Source organism: Anabrus simplex, chromosome 14 (genome assembly GCF_040414725.1).
Source record: "Anabrus simplex isolate iqAnaSimp1 chromosome 14, ASM4041472v1, whole genome shotgun sequence".
Lineage (NCBI taxonomy): Eukaryota > Metazoa > Arthropoda > Insecta > Orthoptera > Tettigoniidae > Anabrus > Anabrus simplex.
This window is the reverse complement of record NC_090278.1, coordinates 78,179,330-78,197,319: the sequence shown is the minus strand read 5'-3', so window position 1 is coordinate 78,197,319 and position 17,990 is coordinate 78,179,330. Positions and strand designations below refer to the sequence as shown.

Here is a 17,990-nt window from a genome sequence, read left to right as displayed (position 1 = left end):
CGTCATCAAACAGCTCCTGGAGGAAGACAGAAGATGGACGCTACTGGAGTTAGAGAGGGCAATTGGCATCGAGAAATGCACCATCCAATAATCGCCATCAATGAGTTTTGGACCAGGGCATACGAACCAGAACTCAAATGTCAGTCCGTAGAGTGGCGACACAGCACATCACCAAGGCGGCAGAAGTTCCACCAGAAACCCCCCGTGAATGTGATCATCGGGTATGACATCAGGGGCGTGTCACTGTGTCAGTGTTCCACATGGCAGAACAGTGAGCGCAGGGACTTCCTGGTGTGACAGGCATGGTGTGGTGTTCAGGAGAAATGTCCAGATCTTGTGGACAGTGTAAGCATACTGCACGACAATGCAAAACCACATAAAGTAGTTTTATTTTTTGCTATTTGCTTTACATCGCACCGACACAGATAGGTCTTATGGCGACGATGGGACAGGAAAGTCCTACGAGTGGGAAGGAAGCGGCCGTGGCCTTAATTACGGTACAGCCCCAGCGTTTGCCTGGTGTAAAAATGGGAAATCACGGAAAACTTTCTTGAGGGCTGCCGACAGTGGGATTCGAACCCATTATCTCCCAGATGCGAGCTCACAGCTGCACACCCCTAACCGCACGGCCAACTCGCCCGGTAAAAGCACTGTGTGCTACCTGTCACATGTCTGCAAGAAAAGGAAAAAAAAAAGTTGCAATGACTTTTGTCCCAAACCTGTATATGTACATACTTTACTTACCATATGTTAAAAAATAACAACTGTTACAGAAGAACACAACTACTTAAGCTGCTTTGCTCACTTTACAGAAAACAATGTTTTACTCTACTCACTGAAACAAGTTCAAACATTCTCATTAAGTTGGAGCTATTGCCCCAAAAATCCCAACAGTGGTGAATATATCAAGAACCTAACAAGAAAAAACTGTAATAAATCCAAAGACTAGGACAAGTGAAAAGAATACGAACCAGACATTAGGTAATGACCATCAGACGAGATGTCGAAGTATATCCTCTGATGGTTTTCGACTTCTCGCTCCATGGTGTAAAGTACGGTGCCAAGGTTCCTCAGGTCCCAGCAAAGGATCTCGGAGTCTTTACGACAACCCGCGTACAGCTTGCTGCCATCAGGGGAGAAGGCCAAGTGCGTCACTCCACCTCCCTGGCCACAGAAGAGGCAGAGAACTTTACCGTCTGGTTCAGAACACAGAGCTGTGGATAAATTAATATTCATTAAATACCACCTCAGTTATTCACGGTATACATGGATCAGTTACTGAAGGGTATAAAATGGCAGGGAGGGATTCAGTTGGGTGGAAATATAGTAAGCTGTTTGGCCTATGCCGATGACTAGTTCGTAACGGCAGGCTGTGCTGAAAGTCTGAAATCTAAACTCTTGGGAGCCTGCGAAGAGGTGCAACGAGTTTCGTACGAAAATAAGCATTTCCAAAACCGAAGTATTGTCAGTAACCTAAGAGGCGTGAATGGTAGGTCAGGGATACACAACTAGAACAAGTGGACCATTTCAAGTACACCTATTTATGCTTGTTGTACACCAACAAATTTTTCTTTCAATTCAATATTTCACAAGAAAAATTGTCAAATCTCGTCAAAGATTGTTCAACATTGCTGAAGGTGATAGCATTTTGTTTTCACATGGAAGGAAGGCAAACAGCAGCTTGAACAAGCAGTGGGATACATTCTTAATGAAGAGAAATGTGCAATAAACCATAATTTACAGATGATGTTGGGATCTGGAGTGACTCAGAAGAGGAATTAGGAGAGATAATGCGAAGCTGAAATGAGGGGTTTAAGAAATATGGCTTAAACATCAGCAAGACCAAGACAGTGGTGATGAAAGTGTACGGGGAAGGAGCAGAACCAATAGTCATGTTAAATGAAGCCCAACTGGACAGCGTTCCAGTTTTCAAATACTTGGGTAGCGTTATATCAAATGACAACCTAGCAAAACATGAGGTGAACAATCGAATCAATAAAGCAACACAATTTTACCACCAGGTAAGACACCTGCTGTGGGATGAGCAAATACCCATGAAAACAAAAATGACATTGTGCAAGTCCTATTGTACACCAATTCTTACATACAGTCTCGAAACCACAACACTGACCAACAGAGATAATTCCAAACTGCTGAAATGAAATTCCTACACACTATGATCCAGAAAACCAGGAAAGACAAGAATGAGAAAATTAGAGAAGAAGTAAGAATAGATGATTCTCTCCTCAATAAGATTCAGATATCAAGACTGAAGTAGTTTGGTCACATGAAGAGGATGCCAGTAAACAGAACTGCAAGGAAGGAATTTGACAGAAAAGTAGAAGGAAGACGACCCGTGGGAAGGCCAGGAAGGAAATGGATAGATTTAGTTAAGAACGATGTACTGCTGAGAGGTCATGATTGGGACAAGTTGGTGGAGGAAGAATGGTACAAGGACAGAATGAGATAGAGGAGGCTCATATACCACACCCGGGAAAATGGAGATGGTTTAGGGTGATGATGATGAAAATATTAATGTGGTTATTTACAACATAATTTTTAAAATGTATTTACTGCCACAACATTTACCGAGATTATGTTATATCGCATTAACTCAGATAAACTGAATAAATACAGTGTGATTCAGCTGTCCCTTCCAATAAAGTTTTGTGCAACCCACAATATTCATTCTGTCCTGAAAACATCTGACCTGCTGATATGCTCAGACAACACAACCGGATATCTTCGTATTTACTGCCTCGCCATGATAGGACGCCATAATGTTATACTCATATTAAACACTGGAAAACGTGTGTGCCTTCTAGATCATATGAACCTGACATGCCAACGAAACACTAAATTGATATTGTGACCGCAGTAAACCTAATACGGAACTGTAGTATAATTGGTAAAGGTGTGGCAGAGCGGGCTTGCATATCAGGTGGGAGGTTTGGGTCCAGGGCAATGATTACAAATTTTTGAATGTTTCTTTTTTTGCTAGGGGCTTTACGTCGCACCGACACAGATAGGTCTTATGGCGACGATGGGATGGGGAAAGGCTTAGGAGTTGGAAGGAAGCGGCCGTGGCCTTAATTAAGGTACAGCCCCAGCATTTGCCTGGTGTGAAAATGGGAAACCACGGAAAACCATCTTCAGGGCTGCCGATAGTGGGATTCGAACCTACTATCTCCCGGATGCAAGCTCACAGCCGCCCGCCTCTACACACACGGCCAACTTGCCCGGTTTTGAATTGTTTAATACGTACCACACGCAATGTAAGTTCAATACCCGCTTTCATGCAAATTGTGTCTGAATGAATCTGTCTGCAGCCCTAAGAAGGGCTGATTAGTTAGCAGGCCGGACACATACACACCGGAAATAATAGGAACACAACTGCCCCGTCAACGCTTTATCGCAGCAAATGCTCGATGTGATGACCGTTTTGGTTTATGCATATTCGGGCCCGGTGTCCAGTAGATCATCTTGCGCGCTGAAGCATTCCAGGTGTAACTGCCCAGCAGGTGTCCACGATGAGTTGCCGGAGCTGGTCGGGGTTTTCCGACGCTTGAGTATAAACGACATTCTTCAAATGTCCCCACAAGAAGAAGTCTAATGGCGTTAAATTCGATGATCTGGCGGGCCAAGAAACAGGGCCACCTCATCCTATCTATTTCCCTGTCAGTTCCTCGTTCAGATGGTTACAAACGGGCAAAGTCAAATGTGGTGGACCTCCATCCTGTTGCAACCACATCGTCAAATGATCGTGCAAGGGCACATCCTCCAGCAGCAGTGGGAGTTCCTGACGCAGAAAGTGCAGGTACTTCGGGTCCGTCCAATGGTCCTCAAAGAAATCAGGAGATCCCCCAAGATTCCGCACCAAACATTCACTCCCCATCGTAGTTGATGGGCTGCCTGTCGCACCCAGTGAGGATTGTCCGGACTACAATAGTGCATGTTGCGGTGATTGACGTTTCCATTACTGTGGAAGCGCAATTCATCTGAGAACAAGATCTGCAAAAAGAATGCTGCATCATTGTCTAGCATGTCTGATAGCCACCAACAAAACTCCATTTGAGCTTAGAAATCCCACCCATGGAGCTCTTGGAGTAGCTCAAGATGTTATGGGTAAAATTTATGTTGATGCACTATTCGCCAGACGGATGGCTGGTTGGTTTTCACCTGTCGTGCAATCGCCTTTCTACTGATGTGTGGATTATTATGAGCTGCCTCTAGAACAGCCTCTTCTGTTTCACCCGACGTAACGGACTGGTGACTGGTTGGAAATGACGCCTGTTGTCCTCAGGCAGAATGTCGCAGCAGCCAGCTGTCGCCTGTCGGGATACCATTCCTGGTTGAGACGTAGTGCCTCGCACGTGTTTTGTCTTGCTTCCCTATAAATGAGGAGCATGCCAACGTATTCCTGTCTGAAAAACATGCAGAATGAGGGTAGAGATTACAGGTCATTCAGGCCCTAACCAACGGAGTATGCCCAGGGCACAAGATGAATCACATAATTCTACTGGTTGAATGTGGCAAACGCGGGCCTGCATTTATGTATTCAAACATCATATCGATGCAAAAATATCTGAATGATGAAGGATTCGAATCGCCGCTGGCACATTCGTCAATTGCTAGGCGAAGGCATAACCATATCCGCTACGCTACACTGCTGGAAACATGCTGGTAGTACAACGAGAGCAGAGTATACATGCCATCCGGTTTGGTGTTGAGAAGCCTTACATCTGATCTGTTTAAGAACTAACTTGCCATTGGTGAGAGGGCAGTGGCGAATGGGCAAGTGAAATTTTTCGAGTACTGCCTGGGAATGAATTAAATGTCAACATTTAATACACAAATCTAGTTATTTTATAATATGACTCACCTATTGTTCTGGAGTAACTGCCAACAACGTACAGTTTCTGAAGTACGGGATTTACACAGATGGTGGAGATGATACAGATAACTCGTCCACAACCTAAGAAGACAAAATGTATTACATTTTATTTCAGCTTTTAAAAAAAAAAAAAAAAAAAAAAAACCAAACAACTGAGTCTGTGAAAAACTTCCATAAGAAATAGGAATGGTTGTGTTGTGTTTCCTAATGACAAGGCACTTAGATACAGGTCCATTAGTGTTAATGGTGGGGGCCTGTGGTCTTGTGAGTCCACTGAGATGATTTATATATGGTGTGTGATGATTACTGGAGATGGTAGATTTAAGCAATCTATATATTTAAAAAATATATGAAAAATAAGTCAGTCAGTCCGGCCATTCTATTTGGTCGATTTCCTTCATTCTTTTTTTAAATGAAAGGTATTTATGCACAGATTTGTCATCAGGTACTATGAATCACTTAACTTCCGCCTTCCTCAAATTATTTGATTTTCTTTTCAATTATTTGGCTCTTTGAAGCAATCATATCTTTGGTTCTAATTGAGGTATGGAGTTCGTTCTGGCCTAAGAACACTCAGGGGATCAAGCTCTTTCATGTCAGCTCTTAACTATTCAAAATGGTTGATTCTGAGGAAAGTTATGAGTGCACATTCAATATGACGTCTCATTTCTTCAATATTTTTTCTCATTGAAGCAATTATATATTTTGTTCTAATTGAGGTACGCAGTTCGTTTTGGTCTAAAAACACTCGGTGGATGAAGCGCTTTCTTTTGAGGTAATAACTACTTAAATTGGTAGATTCTGAGAAAAGTTATGAGTACATTTGTTTCCATGATGAAAATCTTTGAAGGGCTTTTTAACAGTTTGGCACGTAGTGTTGTTCCAAGGAACGCTTAATTCAATTTCTTTGTGTGATGTATTTTTAAGTGTTTTGTTGACATATTACATTCTATTACCATATGAGATCATGTGCTTTATTTCATTAACTCGAAACTTCGCAAATACATCCGTGAGGATAGTAGTGAATAACACCATACTTTGTACATTGCGGGCGGAGCCAGCGGGAAACTGCTAGTTTAAAATGAAGAATGTAGAATTTTTTAATGTTAACAGTTAGAATCTTGTAACATTTTACAGTGAAAGTGGTATTTTTGAGTGGAGAAAATGAAAACCCTCAGCCTGTTTCCAGTCATTCGACCGGGTCAGGGAAGGAATAAATGAAGCCCCATCTAGCAGCGAGGAGAGAAATTGTGCCGGCTGCCGAAGCCTGTCACACTCGTCTGGGGCAATAATTAATGAATGGCAGATGAAATGACATGATACTGGAGATTGTTGCTGGAATGAAAGATGACAGGGAAACCCAGAGTACCCGGAGAAAAAACTGTTCCGCCTCCGCTTTGTCCAGTACAAATCTCACATGGAGTGACCGGGATTTGAACCACGGAACACAGCGGTGAGAGGCCGGAGTGCTGCCACTTGAGCCATGGAGGCTCTTTTGAATGGAGAATTGTATATTAAAATATCAACACTTCAACTGCAAGATTTTATAGATTTTCCAGTTTAAATTCAAGGAAATAACTGAAGGAACATATAAAACTGAAGTGAAATAGTGAACATGAACAAAAACACCAGACACCATCACCCAGAACCATAGCGGACTCTGTGTTTAAAAAAAATTAGTTGGTGATTGTTAGACACCATTTGTACTGCCTGAACTGAAATACTATGAACTGAATTATTTTTTCCAATAAAATTCCGAGAGAGAAAATTCACCTGATGGTGGGCAATTTTAATTTTGAGTTTTATCTCAAACCCCGCTTACACCTATAACCCTTCCCCTCCTTTCCCCTTGTCCAGCTCCTGCCAGGTCGGGGCACTTTTCTACTTTCCTATCTCCTTCCACCATTCCTATTCAATCATTTTGTCGCAGTCCAGGTTTCCTCTTCTTGCACTCCTCTTTATCCATCTTGTTCTAGGTACCCCCTCGCTCTCTTTCTCTTGTACTACATCTCCATCATCTGTTATGGTATTCGATCCACTTTACATGTCCAAACCATCTTAGTTTATTCCTCTCAATTCTCTCATTAGGTTTTTCATTCTGATCTCCTTTATCACACCTTTGTTTCTCAATCTGTCCTTCCTATCATACTGCTCAGGTATTTCATTTCGCTGGCTTGAATTCTACTCTCCTCGCTCCTTGTCATTATCCAGGTCTCAGCCGCATAATACATTTTATACATTATCTCTATAGACTTCCTTATTCCAGACAAGGTTTCTTAAACTCTGGTAGAATGCATTGCCCTGTTGCACCCCTTTTTTTTTTTTTTTTTTACTAGGGGCTTTACGTTGCACAGACACAGATAGGTCTTATGGCGACGATGGGATAGGAAAAGCCTAGGAGTTGGAAGGAAGCGGCCCTGGCCTTAATTAAGGTACAGACCCAGCATTTGCTTGGTGTGAAAATGGGAAACCACAGAAAACCATATTCAGGGATGCCAACAGTGGAATTCGAACCCACTATCTCCCGGATGCAAGATCACAGGCATGCACCCCTAACCGCATGGCCAACTCGCCCGGTAAAGAAAGATGCAAAACTGAAGGCTTCAGAAGCAACGGACAGGCATGCAACACGTGCAAAACACAGGAAGATGCAATGACTTAGGCAGAAATATGATGACCTTTTTAAATCAGAGTCATTCCGGTCTGTAGTGATAACTAGTGTGAATTCTAGGTTCTGTGCAGTCATCTTCATTGAAGAATACCTTGTAGACAATTGCCAAGTTCTTAAGAACGGTGAAGAACGTGGTTTAGCTGTCCAATATGTAATAAAAAAATTAAAAAGTCCTCAGAAACTTGTAGAAATAGTCTGTGTCATGTAATTTTTGTTGTTGAGCACTGCAAATACAGTAGAACCTCAATTATACATTCCTGGAAACCACGATTTCCCGTAATATTCGTTCAAATTACGTTGCCCCGCGAGCATCCTAATTAAATCACGTTGTAAAAATTCCACATTGTCTGCTCCTCGAAGAAATGATTTCCCGGATCAACCGTCCAGAAATTTCAGTCCCATCAATGCTAAATCCTTGATCAAGCATTTTTCAAGAAACTGTACCTCACGAAAGGACAGCTACGGCATACTTATGGATCTTGGTGTTAACGTCCAGTCTTTACGCTAATTTGAGAAATTACTGTACTAGAAAAGCGATCGGCAGTGAACTTGCATAAGGGACCATCTTAGCATCGCATTCGGGTGGTATTGCTTACAAAATCCTAAAACAGAGTGTGTCCACAACAATTGGAAGGAGACAGATCTCATTTCGACAGCTCTACATGAAAATCAACATTTATTAACTTCAAGAACCAACGACCATTACCATTGCTTAACTTTCCATAAGTTTTTAACAATACGCCATTTGAAAACTAAATGGAATGTGTTTTCTGATTTTTATCTTCATTGTAATATCTTTTAATATGTCATAATCCTCAAACAATTGCCATGTTTTTAGACTCCAATATTATCACAAATATTGTCAAATAACAGCATACTATATTTTATATTGTAATAGTTGTTTAACAATCTTCAATACATTTTAAACGATATAGTTTTTAACAGCATTCATAAATTATTTCCAATCGGGTACCTGATCTATCCTAAGGTGAAAAATATGGCTGATGATGCCTACTATTGATAGGCGAAACATGTACCATCTAATATACTAATTTCATGTCAACAATTTTGATAAAGACAATGTCCTAATTTTTAAAAAAGCTCTACATGAATCGACTTATTAGATAAAATTACCACCAATCGATACTTTATTACTTACCTTTGGCAAAATTATAAAAACATCAACAATTACAGGACATGTTTTGACCACTTAGTAGCACATGAATAGTAAGCACGTTAAATTTTTTTTTTCCTATTTTGCTTAACGTCGCACCGACACAGATCTGTCTTATGGCGAGGATGGAATAGGAAAGGTCTAGGAAGTGGAAGGAAGCGGCCGTGGCCTTAATTAAGGTACAGCCCCAGCATTTGCCTGGTAAGAAAATGGGAAACCACAGAAAACCATCTTCAGGGCTGCCGACAGTGGGGCTCGAACCCACTATCTCCCGATTATGGATACTGGCCGCACTTAAACAACTGCAGCTATCGAGCTCGGTATATCACGTTAAAAACCTTGATCATTTTCCCATGGGAACTTTAAAAGACTATTACTATTTGATACCGAGAGAGGAAAGGAGGGGGAAGGGGGTGTTGGGGGGGGGGGGGGTTAAGAGTTAAGAGTTGGGTAAGAAAGGATAAATAAGAGTATACTTAAAATTAAAATCCGTGTATACATTATTTTAAAACATATTCTTCTATTAAAAATTTTTGAAAACGTCTTTTAAAAGTGTATTGTGAAGCACTTCTATACACTTTATCTAGTATACAATAAAAATCGATCCGTATTACAGCCTTCAAGTGGCTTAATTTAGCTTTAGATCGGCGAGCCTGGTTCTGTACCTAGATTTACAAACCTCATTATTAAGAACAGCTGTTTGCACAAATATATGAATCCGAACTTGCTTAACATATCTGCATTGTTTGTGCAATCTAGGGATCCTCTTTTATGAAATATTAGTATAAGAATCAGTGTGTTTATATTTATTTAACTATTGTACTGTCACTCAAACAGATCTAGCATGAATTTATGAACTTCCCTTCTGTTGTTCCTTGCACAGCTACTCCCACCCCTCCCAAGCACTGAGCAGACTGGCTCCAAAGGCATTTCGCTCTGGTTTGACGATGCCTGTTTTAGGTTGTTACAGCTCATGAAAATGGAAGTTATACAGGATGATACTCTAATGACTTAATTGGAGTATGGTCAAAAGCGTTTTTTTTTTTTCATTCAAGTTGAAAACATATTTTATCCAGTAATATTCTCTTACTCCTCCATGATAAACTTTTTGGAATGGGCTAATTGTTTCGTTAGATGTCTTAGACAATTTATGCTACTGGTACCGAAGACAGTACATAATAGTACAGGATCTTTTATGAAATGAACATGTATCACTGAAGGCTATGGAAGGATGCACAGTGGCTAGACCACGTTGCATTGGGATAGGGGGAAATGATGATGATAAAATATCTTGACTATATGATTTGAAAACAGAAGAACTTGCCTTTTAAACTGCGAGTTGTGCAGTCCCGGCCAGGCTGACAGGTGTCGAACACCCGTACCCTATTTCTGAAGCCGCAGTAAAGTTTTTCTCCAGAAGGACTGAATGCTACACTGTTAGCATGTTCTATTTCATCGACACTGAAACATGAAATCAAAACGTGATATCAGGCAGAGCCTCAATAAAATGGGATAAAAATGTTAGGGGAAAGCCAAGATGGGAATATGACAATCCGATTACAATAATTACGTAGAGATGAAGAGGTGAGCATATGATAGGATGGTAATCTATGCAGTGATCACCTGAACAACAGCACTGATTATGACAACCTAATTTTTTCCATTTATCTCACATGATTCCACCATTCGCTTGGTACTGAGAAGAAGAAGAACCATAGTGTACTTAAGTCAAGTCACAATTATTTAAGAATATACTTAAATATTGTATTTAAGCAGTCTGCCTATCTCGTTAGTGTGTTCCTCATTAACAAGTTTTCCCACTTAGCATGTCGTAAATTCAAAGTCCCGATTCTCATCGTATTAAATCTATATAAAAATAACTCAATCGTGTCACAAATTTTTGTTATTACCACTTAGCATGATTACATTTTTCCTAGACCTGAAAATGTTACCGTATTTGTCATCCATTGTGAAAAAACGTGATTTCCAATCAGGTCGTTGCCATAGCTGCGTGATTACGGGAAAAGGCCTTCCTGAACTTCAAAGGATAAGTTGCTCTTTTAGGGAGCAAGCTGTTAGCCTCAGGAATGTTTGGTTTTGCTTGCCGGTTAGCACTGAGATTGCTGAATAGCAGAGCGAGCTTGTTTGTGCATGTATTTCGCATTCCATTCAGAAGGTAGAAATGTATTTTGTGTTGAGTGGTACAGTGAAGTGTAGTGTGATACGGTAGCCTATCACTGGATTAGGAACATAATCGTGTGAAGCAGACTATCGTGGTGCATATTTGCCTTGTGATAGCCCAGTTATGTATATGGAAAATGTTGTGAAATTCCTTAATAATGAAAACAAAATTATAATCTGTCAGGAAGTGGACTGACATAAGCGTGAATGTTGGTTTTTTTTTTTTGCTAGTGGTTTTACGTTGCACCGATGCAGATAGGTCTTATAGCGACGATGGGATAGGAAAGGCCTAGGAGTTAGATGGAAGCGGCCATGGCCTTAATTAAGGTACAGCCTTGTGTGAAAATGGTAAACCACGGAAAACCATCTTCAGGCTGCCGACAGTGGGATTCGAACCCACTATTTCCCGGATGTCGCGAATGTTGAAACTCACACCTTCGAGTTTCGACTCGATCACTCAAGCTGGTCGAAATTTGTTCGATTCAAAATGGCGGCCAAAATTTCCTCGCAGTTGCACATGGTCGAATGAAACCTCCAATAGGGAACATGCATGATCCGGGGTTTTAATTAAAAATATGCTAATCTGATTCAAAATGTCATGCAGAATTCAAAAATGTGACCAGAATGTACAAATAATAACTCCAAACATGATAAAAATCTAAATCAATGTACGAAACTGTCACGTGACGCAAGTACGCGATCTCATTGGTCTGACGTCATCGTACAGGTTGACTGAATTAGCAGATGAAATAACACATAGTGTGCTGTGAGAAGCAGGATACACTTCGCGTTTTTCTACTTTATGTTAGTGTCTGGTATAGTTGAATTCGAGGTCTATACATTGGATAATAACCTGAGTGGTATATTTTAGACTTAAAATGAATCCTGCGCAGACAGTGAGGCAGAAAACTTATAAATGGTGCAGAGTTCCGATGTGCAATAGCACATCGCATACCATCCCAAACAAATTGTTTATAAATGTTCCAAAGACGCTAAAACTAGGGAGAAATGGATTTTGGCGAGCCGGAGAAATGCTGGTGACATATATAAAAGGTCTACAGTTTATTTTTTGAAGATTTTAACGTAAGATGAATTTGTTTGAATTTTCAATCACCTTTCCATGTCAGCTGTTCTAGTGGTAAACTTTAAATTTTAATGTATGATGCTTTATTTAAATGCTTCAATTACATCTTGGAATATGAAAGTAATAAACAGTGCAATAATTAATGATGATTATTAAAGTATTCTCCAAACCTAACCGTAGCCGGCCCCGTGGTGTAGGGGTAGCGTGCCTGCCTCTTACCTGGAGGCCCCGGGTTCGATTCCCGGCCAGGTCAGGGATTTTTACCTGTACCTGAGGGCTGGTTCGAGGTCCACTCAGCCTACGTGATTAGAATTGAGGAGCTATCTGACGGTGAGATGGCGGCCCCGGTCTAGAAAGCCAAGAATAACGGCCGAGAGGATTCGTCGTGCTGACCACACGACCCCTCGTAATCTGCAGGCCTTCGGGCTGAGCAGCGGTCGCTTGGTAGGCCAAGGCCCTTCAAGGGCTGTAGTGCCATGGGGTTTGGTTTTTTCCAAACCTAACCTATGTTTTGGGTGATCCATATCAAGATAATAAATCCAAGGGGTTATGAACCATTTTGACAGCTCTAACTCTACCAATTTATCTTGGCATGCGACAATTATTTATGTCTTTATTGAAGAGCTTAATTTGTATATAAATTTAGGCTATATCTAAATACTCTATAATATAACAAAAAATAGGCGTGTACATTATGAAAGGAAACAACGTGAATTTAACAAATGTATAACTCTACACAAAACCAATGCTTGTCTGTTGGGGTCTTATAAGTTAACAATGCTCAATTATAATAATTATCATAATATTAATCTTATAAATAACATAATTGCACACAGGTGAAAATAGTGATGTTGGTGTTTAAAATATTATCCAACTTAGCCTAAGTTTTAGGTTATACAAGCCAAGTCAATAAACCGAAGGGTAAAAATACCGGGCGAGTAGTCCGTGCGGTTAGGAGCGCGCAGCTGTGAGCTCGCATCCGGGAGGTAGTGGGTTTCGAATCCCACTGCCGGGAGCCCTGAAGATGGTTTTCCGTGGTTTACCATTTCCACACCAGGCAAATGCTGAGGCTGTACCTAAGGCCACGGCCACTTCGTTCCCATTCCTAGGCCTTTCCTGTCCCATCGTCGCCATAAGACCTATATGTGACGGTGTGACGTAAAGAAAAAAAAAAAATTTAAAGTCACAGCACCCAAAGACATTCCTGTATTGAACGACTGAAATGTCATCAGGACACTTTTCTTGCCTGATATGCTCAGCTTGTTAAAAGCCAAATGTAATTAATGTTATTTGCTTTACGCCCCGCTAACTACTTCTACGGTTTTCGGAGACGCCGATGTGCAGGAATTTAGTCCTGCAGGAGTTCTTTTACGTGCCAGTAAATCTGCCGACACGAGACTGACGTATTTGAGCACGTTCAACTACCACCGGACTGAACTAGGATCGAACCTGCCAAGTTGGGGTCAGAAGGCCAGCACCTCAACCGGCTGAACCACTCAGCCCGACTTGTGAAAACTAGATGGTCATATTTATCTTTATCATGTTTAACTTTTTCCCTCCACAAAGATATATAATGTTCTCTTTCATGGGCACCGGAAGTGGGTGGGCCAGCTGTCCCAAACATAAATATATATTTTTTTGGGAATGATAGATTATAGTCCTATAGTACTATGATCTTTCTTTCTTTCCTTCTTTCTTTCTTAATCAGTTTATCCTTCAGGGTTGGTTTTCTCTCGGACTCAGCGAGGGATTGCACCTCTACCGTTTCAAGGGCAGTGTCCTGGAACGTGAGACATTGGGTATGGTGATGAAACTGGCGAGGAGGGCCATTACCTCGCCCAGGTGGCCTCACCTGCTATGCTCAACTGGGGCCTTGTTGGAGGATGGGAGGATCGGAAGGGATAGAGAAGGAAGAGGGAAGGAAACGGCCGTGGCCTTAGGTGCCTGGAGGAGAAGTGGGAAAATACGAAAAACCACTTCGAGGATGGTTGAGGTGGGATTCGAAACCCCTCTACTCAGTAGACCCCGTTCCAGCCCTCGTACTATTTGTTTTCAACTTTCATGGCAGAGCTGGGAATCGAAACCGGGCCTCCGAGAGTGGCAGTTAATCATATTAAGCACTACACCACAGAGGCGGACTAGTGCTATAATGCTACCTATATGTTTATGTTAGTGCTGCAATCCGATTTCTTATTTTACTAATGCTGAAAGCCCGAAAATGTAATGTTATTCTTTAATATGGGAATCAGTCTAGAAGGAAATGTTGAAAGTGATGTGATATCTATCCAGGTTCGTTGTTATCCTAATACTATGGGTTACGATACATTGCACGTATATAAAAGACGCCACTTACAAACTTGCTTTTTATCCGCGAATTTCTGCGGCCACAAAAGTCACTATTTTTCAAGAATGATGACACCTGCACATGGTAGATTGTCTGACTGTGCTGTTTTGAACCTTTCTTCTGTCATTTCAGAGTTATCCACGATCATGAATAATAAACAATCAGCTTTTAGCAACGGCTGATGCACAACGGCTGGTAGAGCTGCATGCGGTACTGGATCATGATGTCACAGCGTGCCGCTTACGTCAGAGGCAGTTTCACTCGCCTTGCGAAAAGGCACTATTAAATATTTTTTTAATGGTAGAAAACAAGGCAACTTACCACAATGTAAAACGTTTACGTACTATTTCATTGGCGTACTTTTCAAAAAAAAATATTTTTGAAATAACCCACTGCTCCAAAATAAAAGGCTTCTACTAACATTTGTTTTAGAAAGAGTGTGATCTCCAATAATACTTCGTTGGCCTCTGTGCACATGTTTTCATATTTATTGTCTGGTGTTTTTCATACCTTTCAGTGTACTTGTGAAAGGGTGTTCATATTTGTTCTCTCATGTTTTCACACCTTTTAATACTTTCCTTTCATCTTTAGAAATTATAGATACAGTTTTAACTGTACCCACGGATACAAGACATAAAATACCCTCATGTCGGAAAGAGTCGTATCCAGTGTTTCCATATCCCTGTTGGATAGTTTTTATTTGTATATTCATTAGTACGTTTTCTCGCTTAACGTGTTGTTTTTCCTTGTCCCCTGCAGAAATATCTTAACGAGGTTTCACTGTATGTTTGTTTTAATCTAGAACGTGTTTCTTCCCCTAAGGGACATCATCAGCTAGAATATTTCACAAAATACATCAGATATAAAATACACTATCATATACAAGGACATTTAAAATATTATAACTGTAAACTTGACTAAAGTTCCAAGTCATGTAGTAATCAATAATATAGATGAGAACTGTTCATAAGATTCTTGACGAAGAAGTCCGTACAAACTAACAGGTGCAATCATAAAAACATTGTAGAATGACCACTGATGTGAGTAAAATCCTTCAATATATTACAATACTAGCATACCCATGCGAGAACTCTCGCATGTGGAAATCTGCCTCACCACTCCCACTTTCTCCCACATCTGTATGAAAGATGAATTTATTTCTGACTTATTAAGCTTATTTCCATACGTTTGATGGAGTGCCATTGGTGTCAAGTACCATTTAACCGCAACTACCCCGGTGTATTATGCATGCCTTATGCGTTAAAACAAACATGAGTAATTATTTCCATAAGTATATCAAACCGCACCAAACCAAGCATCGGTCTTATATTTGCAGACACTCAATCACAGGTCGGAAAATAAGGTGAACCACGGATTTTTATATCCCCCTCCCCAAGTCCTCTCCTCTTAACCTATCTGACTAAGTTCTGAAGCACTCATTACATTACCGTACTGCTGATTACACTTAACACAACACGATAAACCATGCCAAGCTCGGTCGTACAACTGCTACGACTTGATAAAAAACGTATGCTTGAGCATACACGCATACATCCATAATCTTGGTCATATTGGACATTCCGACTGGGGCTGAACTATGACTTAAACGGCATCCAGATTGTCACAGTTCCTCTCGGGGACCTTGAAAACAATGGATTTGATTTTAATATCTGGGTGCTAGGGGTTTCTTGCCCCTACAGTCGTTTCTTGTTTCAGATAGTAAGTTGTACGTGTACCAAGTTTGGTTGAGAGCTATGCTGGAACATACATACTTTCATCCGTGATCTTGATCATTTTGGGCATATTATTTTTCGTCCCTTCTCACCGCCATGCCATTGGGGCAGATCTTAGACTTAACTTATATCTGGAGTGTGACTATTCACCTCAGCGACCCCAAAACCTATGGATTTTGTATTAATATAGGTTGTTATCTATTATTTTTATACTTCACCACCTATCCATCCTCAACCAAAGGAGTCATACGAGTGTCTTACACAACAGTATATTTTTTCCGAATGGTATGTCATATATGTACCAATTTTGGTTGGCAGCTATGCCCAAACATACACGCATAATCTTGCTGCTGTAGAATCTTGGAGCTGACATTGCCATGGTTACGGCAGTTCATTTCCTTATCCCATTCCTAGAGCAGGGGTAGTGTGGTGCCAATATCTCCATAACGGTTGATTTTAGGGCCTTAAAAACATGGGTTTTGGGCCCGCAGGGCTTACCGAGATTTATTCTTTGTGCCAATGGGCTTAAAATGCTTAAAATGAGCTTTGTCTCATCCTTGTACGACAAAATCAATATTTTGCCTATATTAGCCTAGTATTTTTATATCTCCCCCAGTTGAATTGTCCCATGTCCCTCAGGTATAAAGTATATTTACATTAGTAAAAGAATTTTTAGAATCGGTCCAGTAGTTTCTCAGATTACCCTCCAGATATACAAAAAACTCACTAAATTCACACTCTCTCTTTATTATATTAGAGTTTATGATATAAAGGATCCTTATGACCTCTGGAAATAGTTATTTCAAATTAACTTACATTAAAGAATGAGTTGCTTCCAGATTCTAAGTCAAAATGGGCCCAAAGTGGTAAAGTTGGTTGTAGAATTGAATATGTTAATTCTGAAAATACAGTAATAGAAAAACTAAGTCTAACTGGAGAGAGATGAAAGATGGAGCAATATAAATAATTCAAATTGCGTCCCTTACTGCCTTGTTATTGGCCCGATATCTATTTTTTTTTTCTAGTTGCTTTACGTCGCACCGACTCAGATAGGTCTTATGGCGACGATGGGACAGGATAGGGCTAAGAGTGGGAAGGAATCGGCCGTGGCCTTAATTAAGGTACAGCCCCAGCATTTGCCTAGTGTGAAAATGGGAAACCACGGAAAACCATTTTCAGGGCTGCCGATATCTATTAATGTGATTTTATATCCAATGTATTTTTTGAAATATTCCACCCGATGATGTCTCTTAGGGGAAGAAACATGTTGTATATCAAAATAAATATATATGTACTGAACAGGCAGACCACTCAAATACAATATTTAAGTATATTTTTAAATATTAGCAACCTGATTTTCAAGTCAGTATGGGTTTAAAAAAAATGTTTTAGCTTGTTACTTGTAAGATAGTGTACTTACTCATTATATGGCCTGTATGTGCAGCGAATGGCTCCAGTGTAGGCATCCCAGAGGTGGATGGGAGAATGCTGACTAGTGCTCACTAGACTGGAACAATGAAAAAGTATTGCATAGTGTACTGTCACGACATCATGAGGAAAGGGCAAACCATCAAATTACTGAACTGAAAAGTAACAAACAAGTGAAAAACTCATGTATAGGAAGATGGGAATTTGAATAGGAACATTTATTAGGGAAAGTCCTTTAATGTAGCATCTAAGTGAAACTGGGCACGTCGAGCGAGTTGGCCATGTGGTTACGGGCGAGCAGCTATGAGCTTGCATTCGGGAGATACTGGGTTCAAATCCCACTGTCCACAGCCCTGAAGATGGTATTCTGTGCTTTCTCATTTTCACACCAGGCAAATGCTGCAGCTGTACATTAATTACAATAATTAAGACCACAGCCGCTCCCTTCTCACCCTCTAGCCCTTCCATATCTTATCGTCAC

General features: G+C 40.6%; 1 protein-coding gene across 1 annotated transcript in view; it reads right to left on the bottom strand.

The window, feature by feature from the left end:
- Positions 1 to 17,990, bottom strand: part of WDR79 (WD repeat domain 79) — a 47,384-nt gene that overhangs the window by 13,525 nt on the left and 15,869 nt on the right. Inside the window, exons 3-6 of the mRNA XM_067158345.2 lie at positions 17,502 to 17,588; positions 10,064 to 10,200; positions 4,883 to 4,975; positions 972 to 1,214 (exon numbers count right to left, since the gene is read on the bottom strand). Of these exons, the coding sequence (XP_067014446.2) occupies positions 972 to 1,214; positions 4,883 to 4,975; positions 10,064 to 10,200; positions 17,502 to 17,588 (560 nt within the window). The remainder of the gene's footprint in view (positions 1 to 971; positions 1,215 to 4,882; positions 4,976 to 10,063; positions 10,201 to 17,501; positions 17,589 to 17,990) is intronic.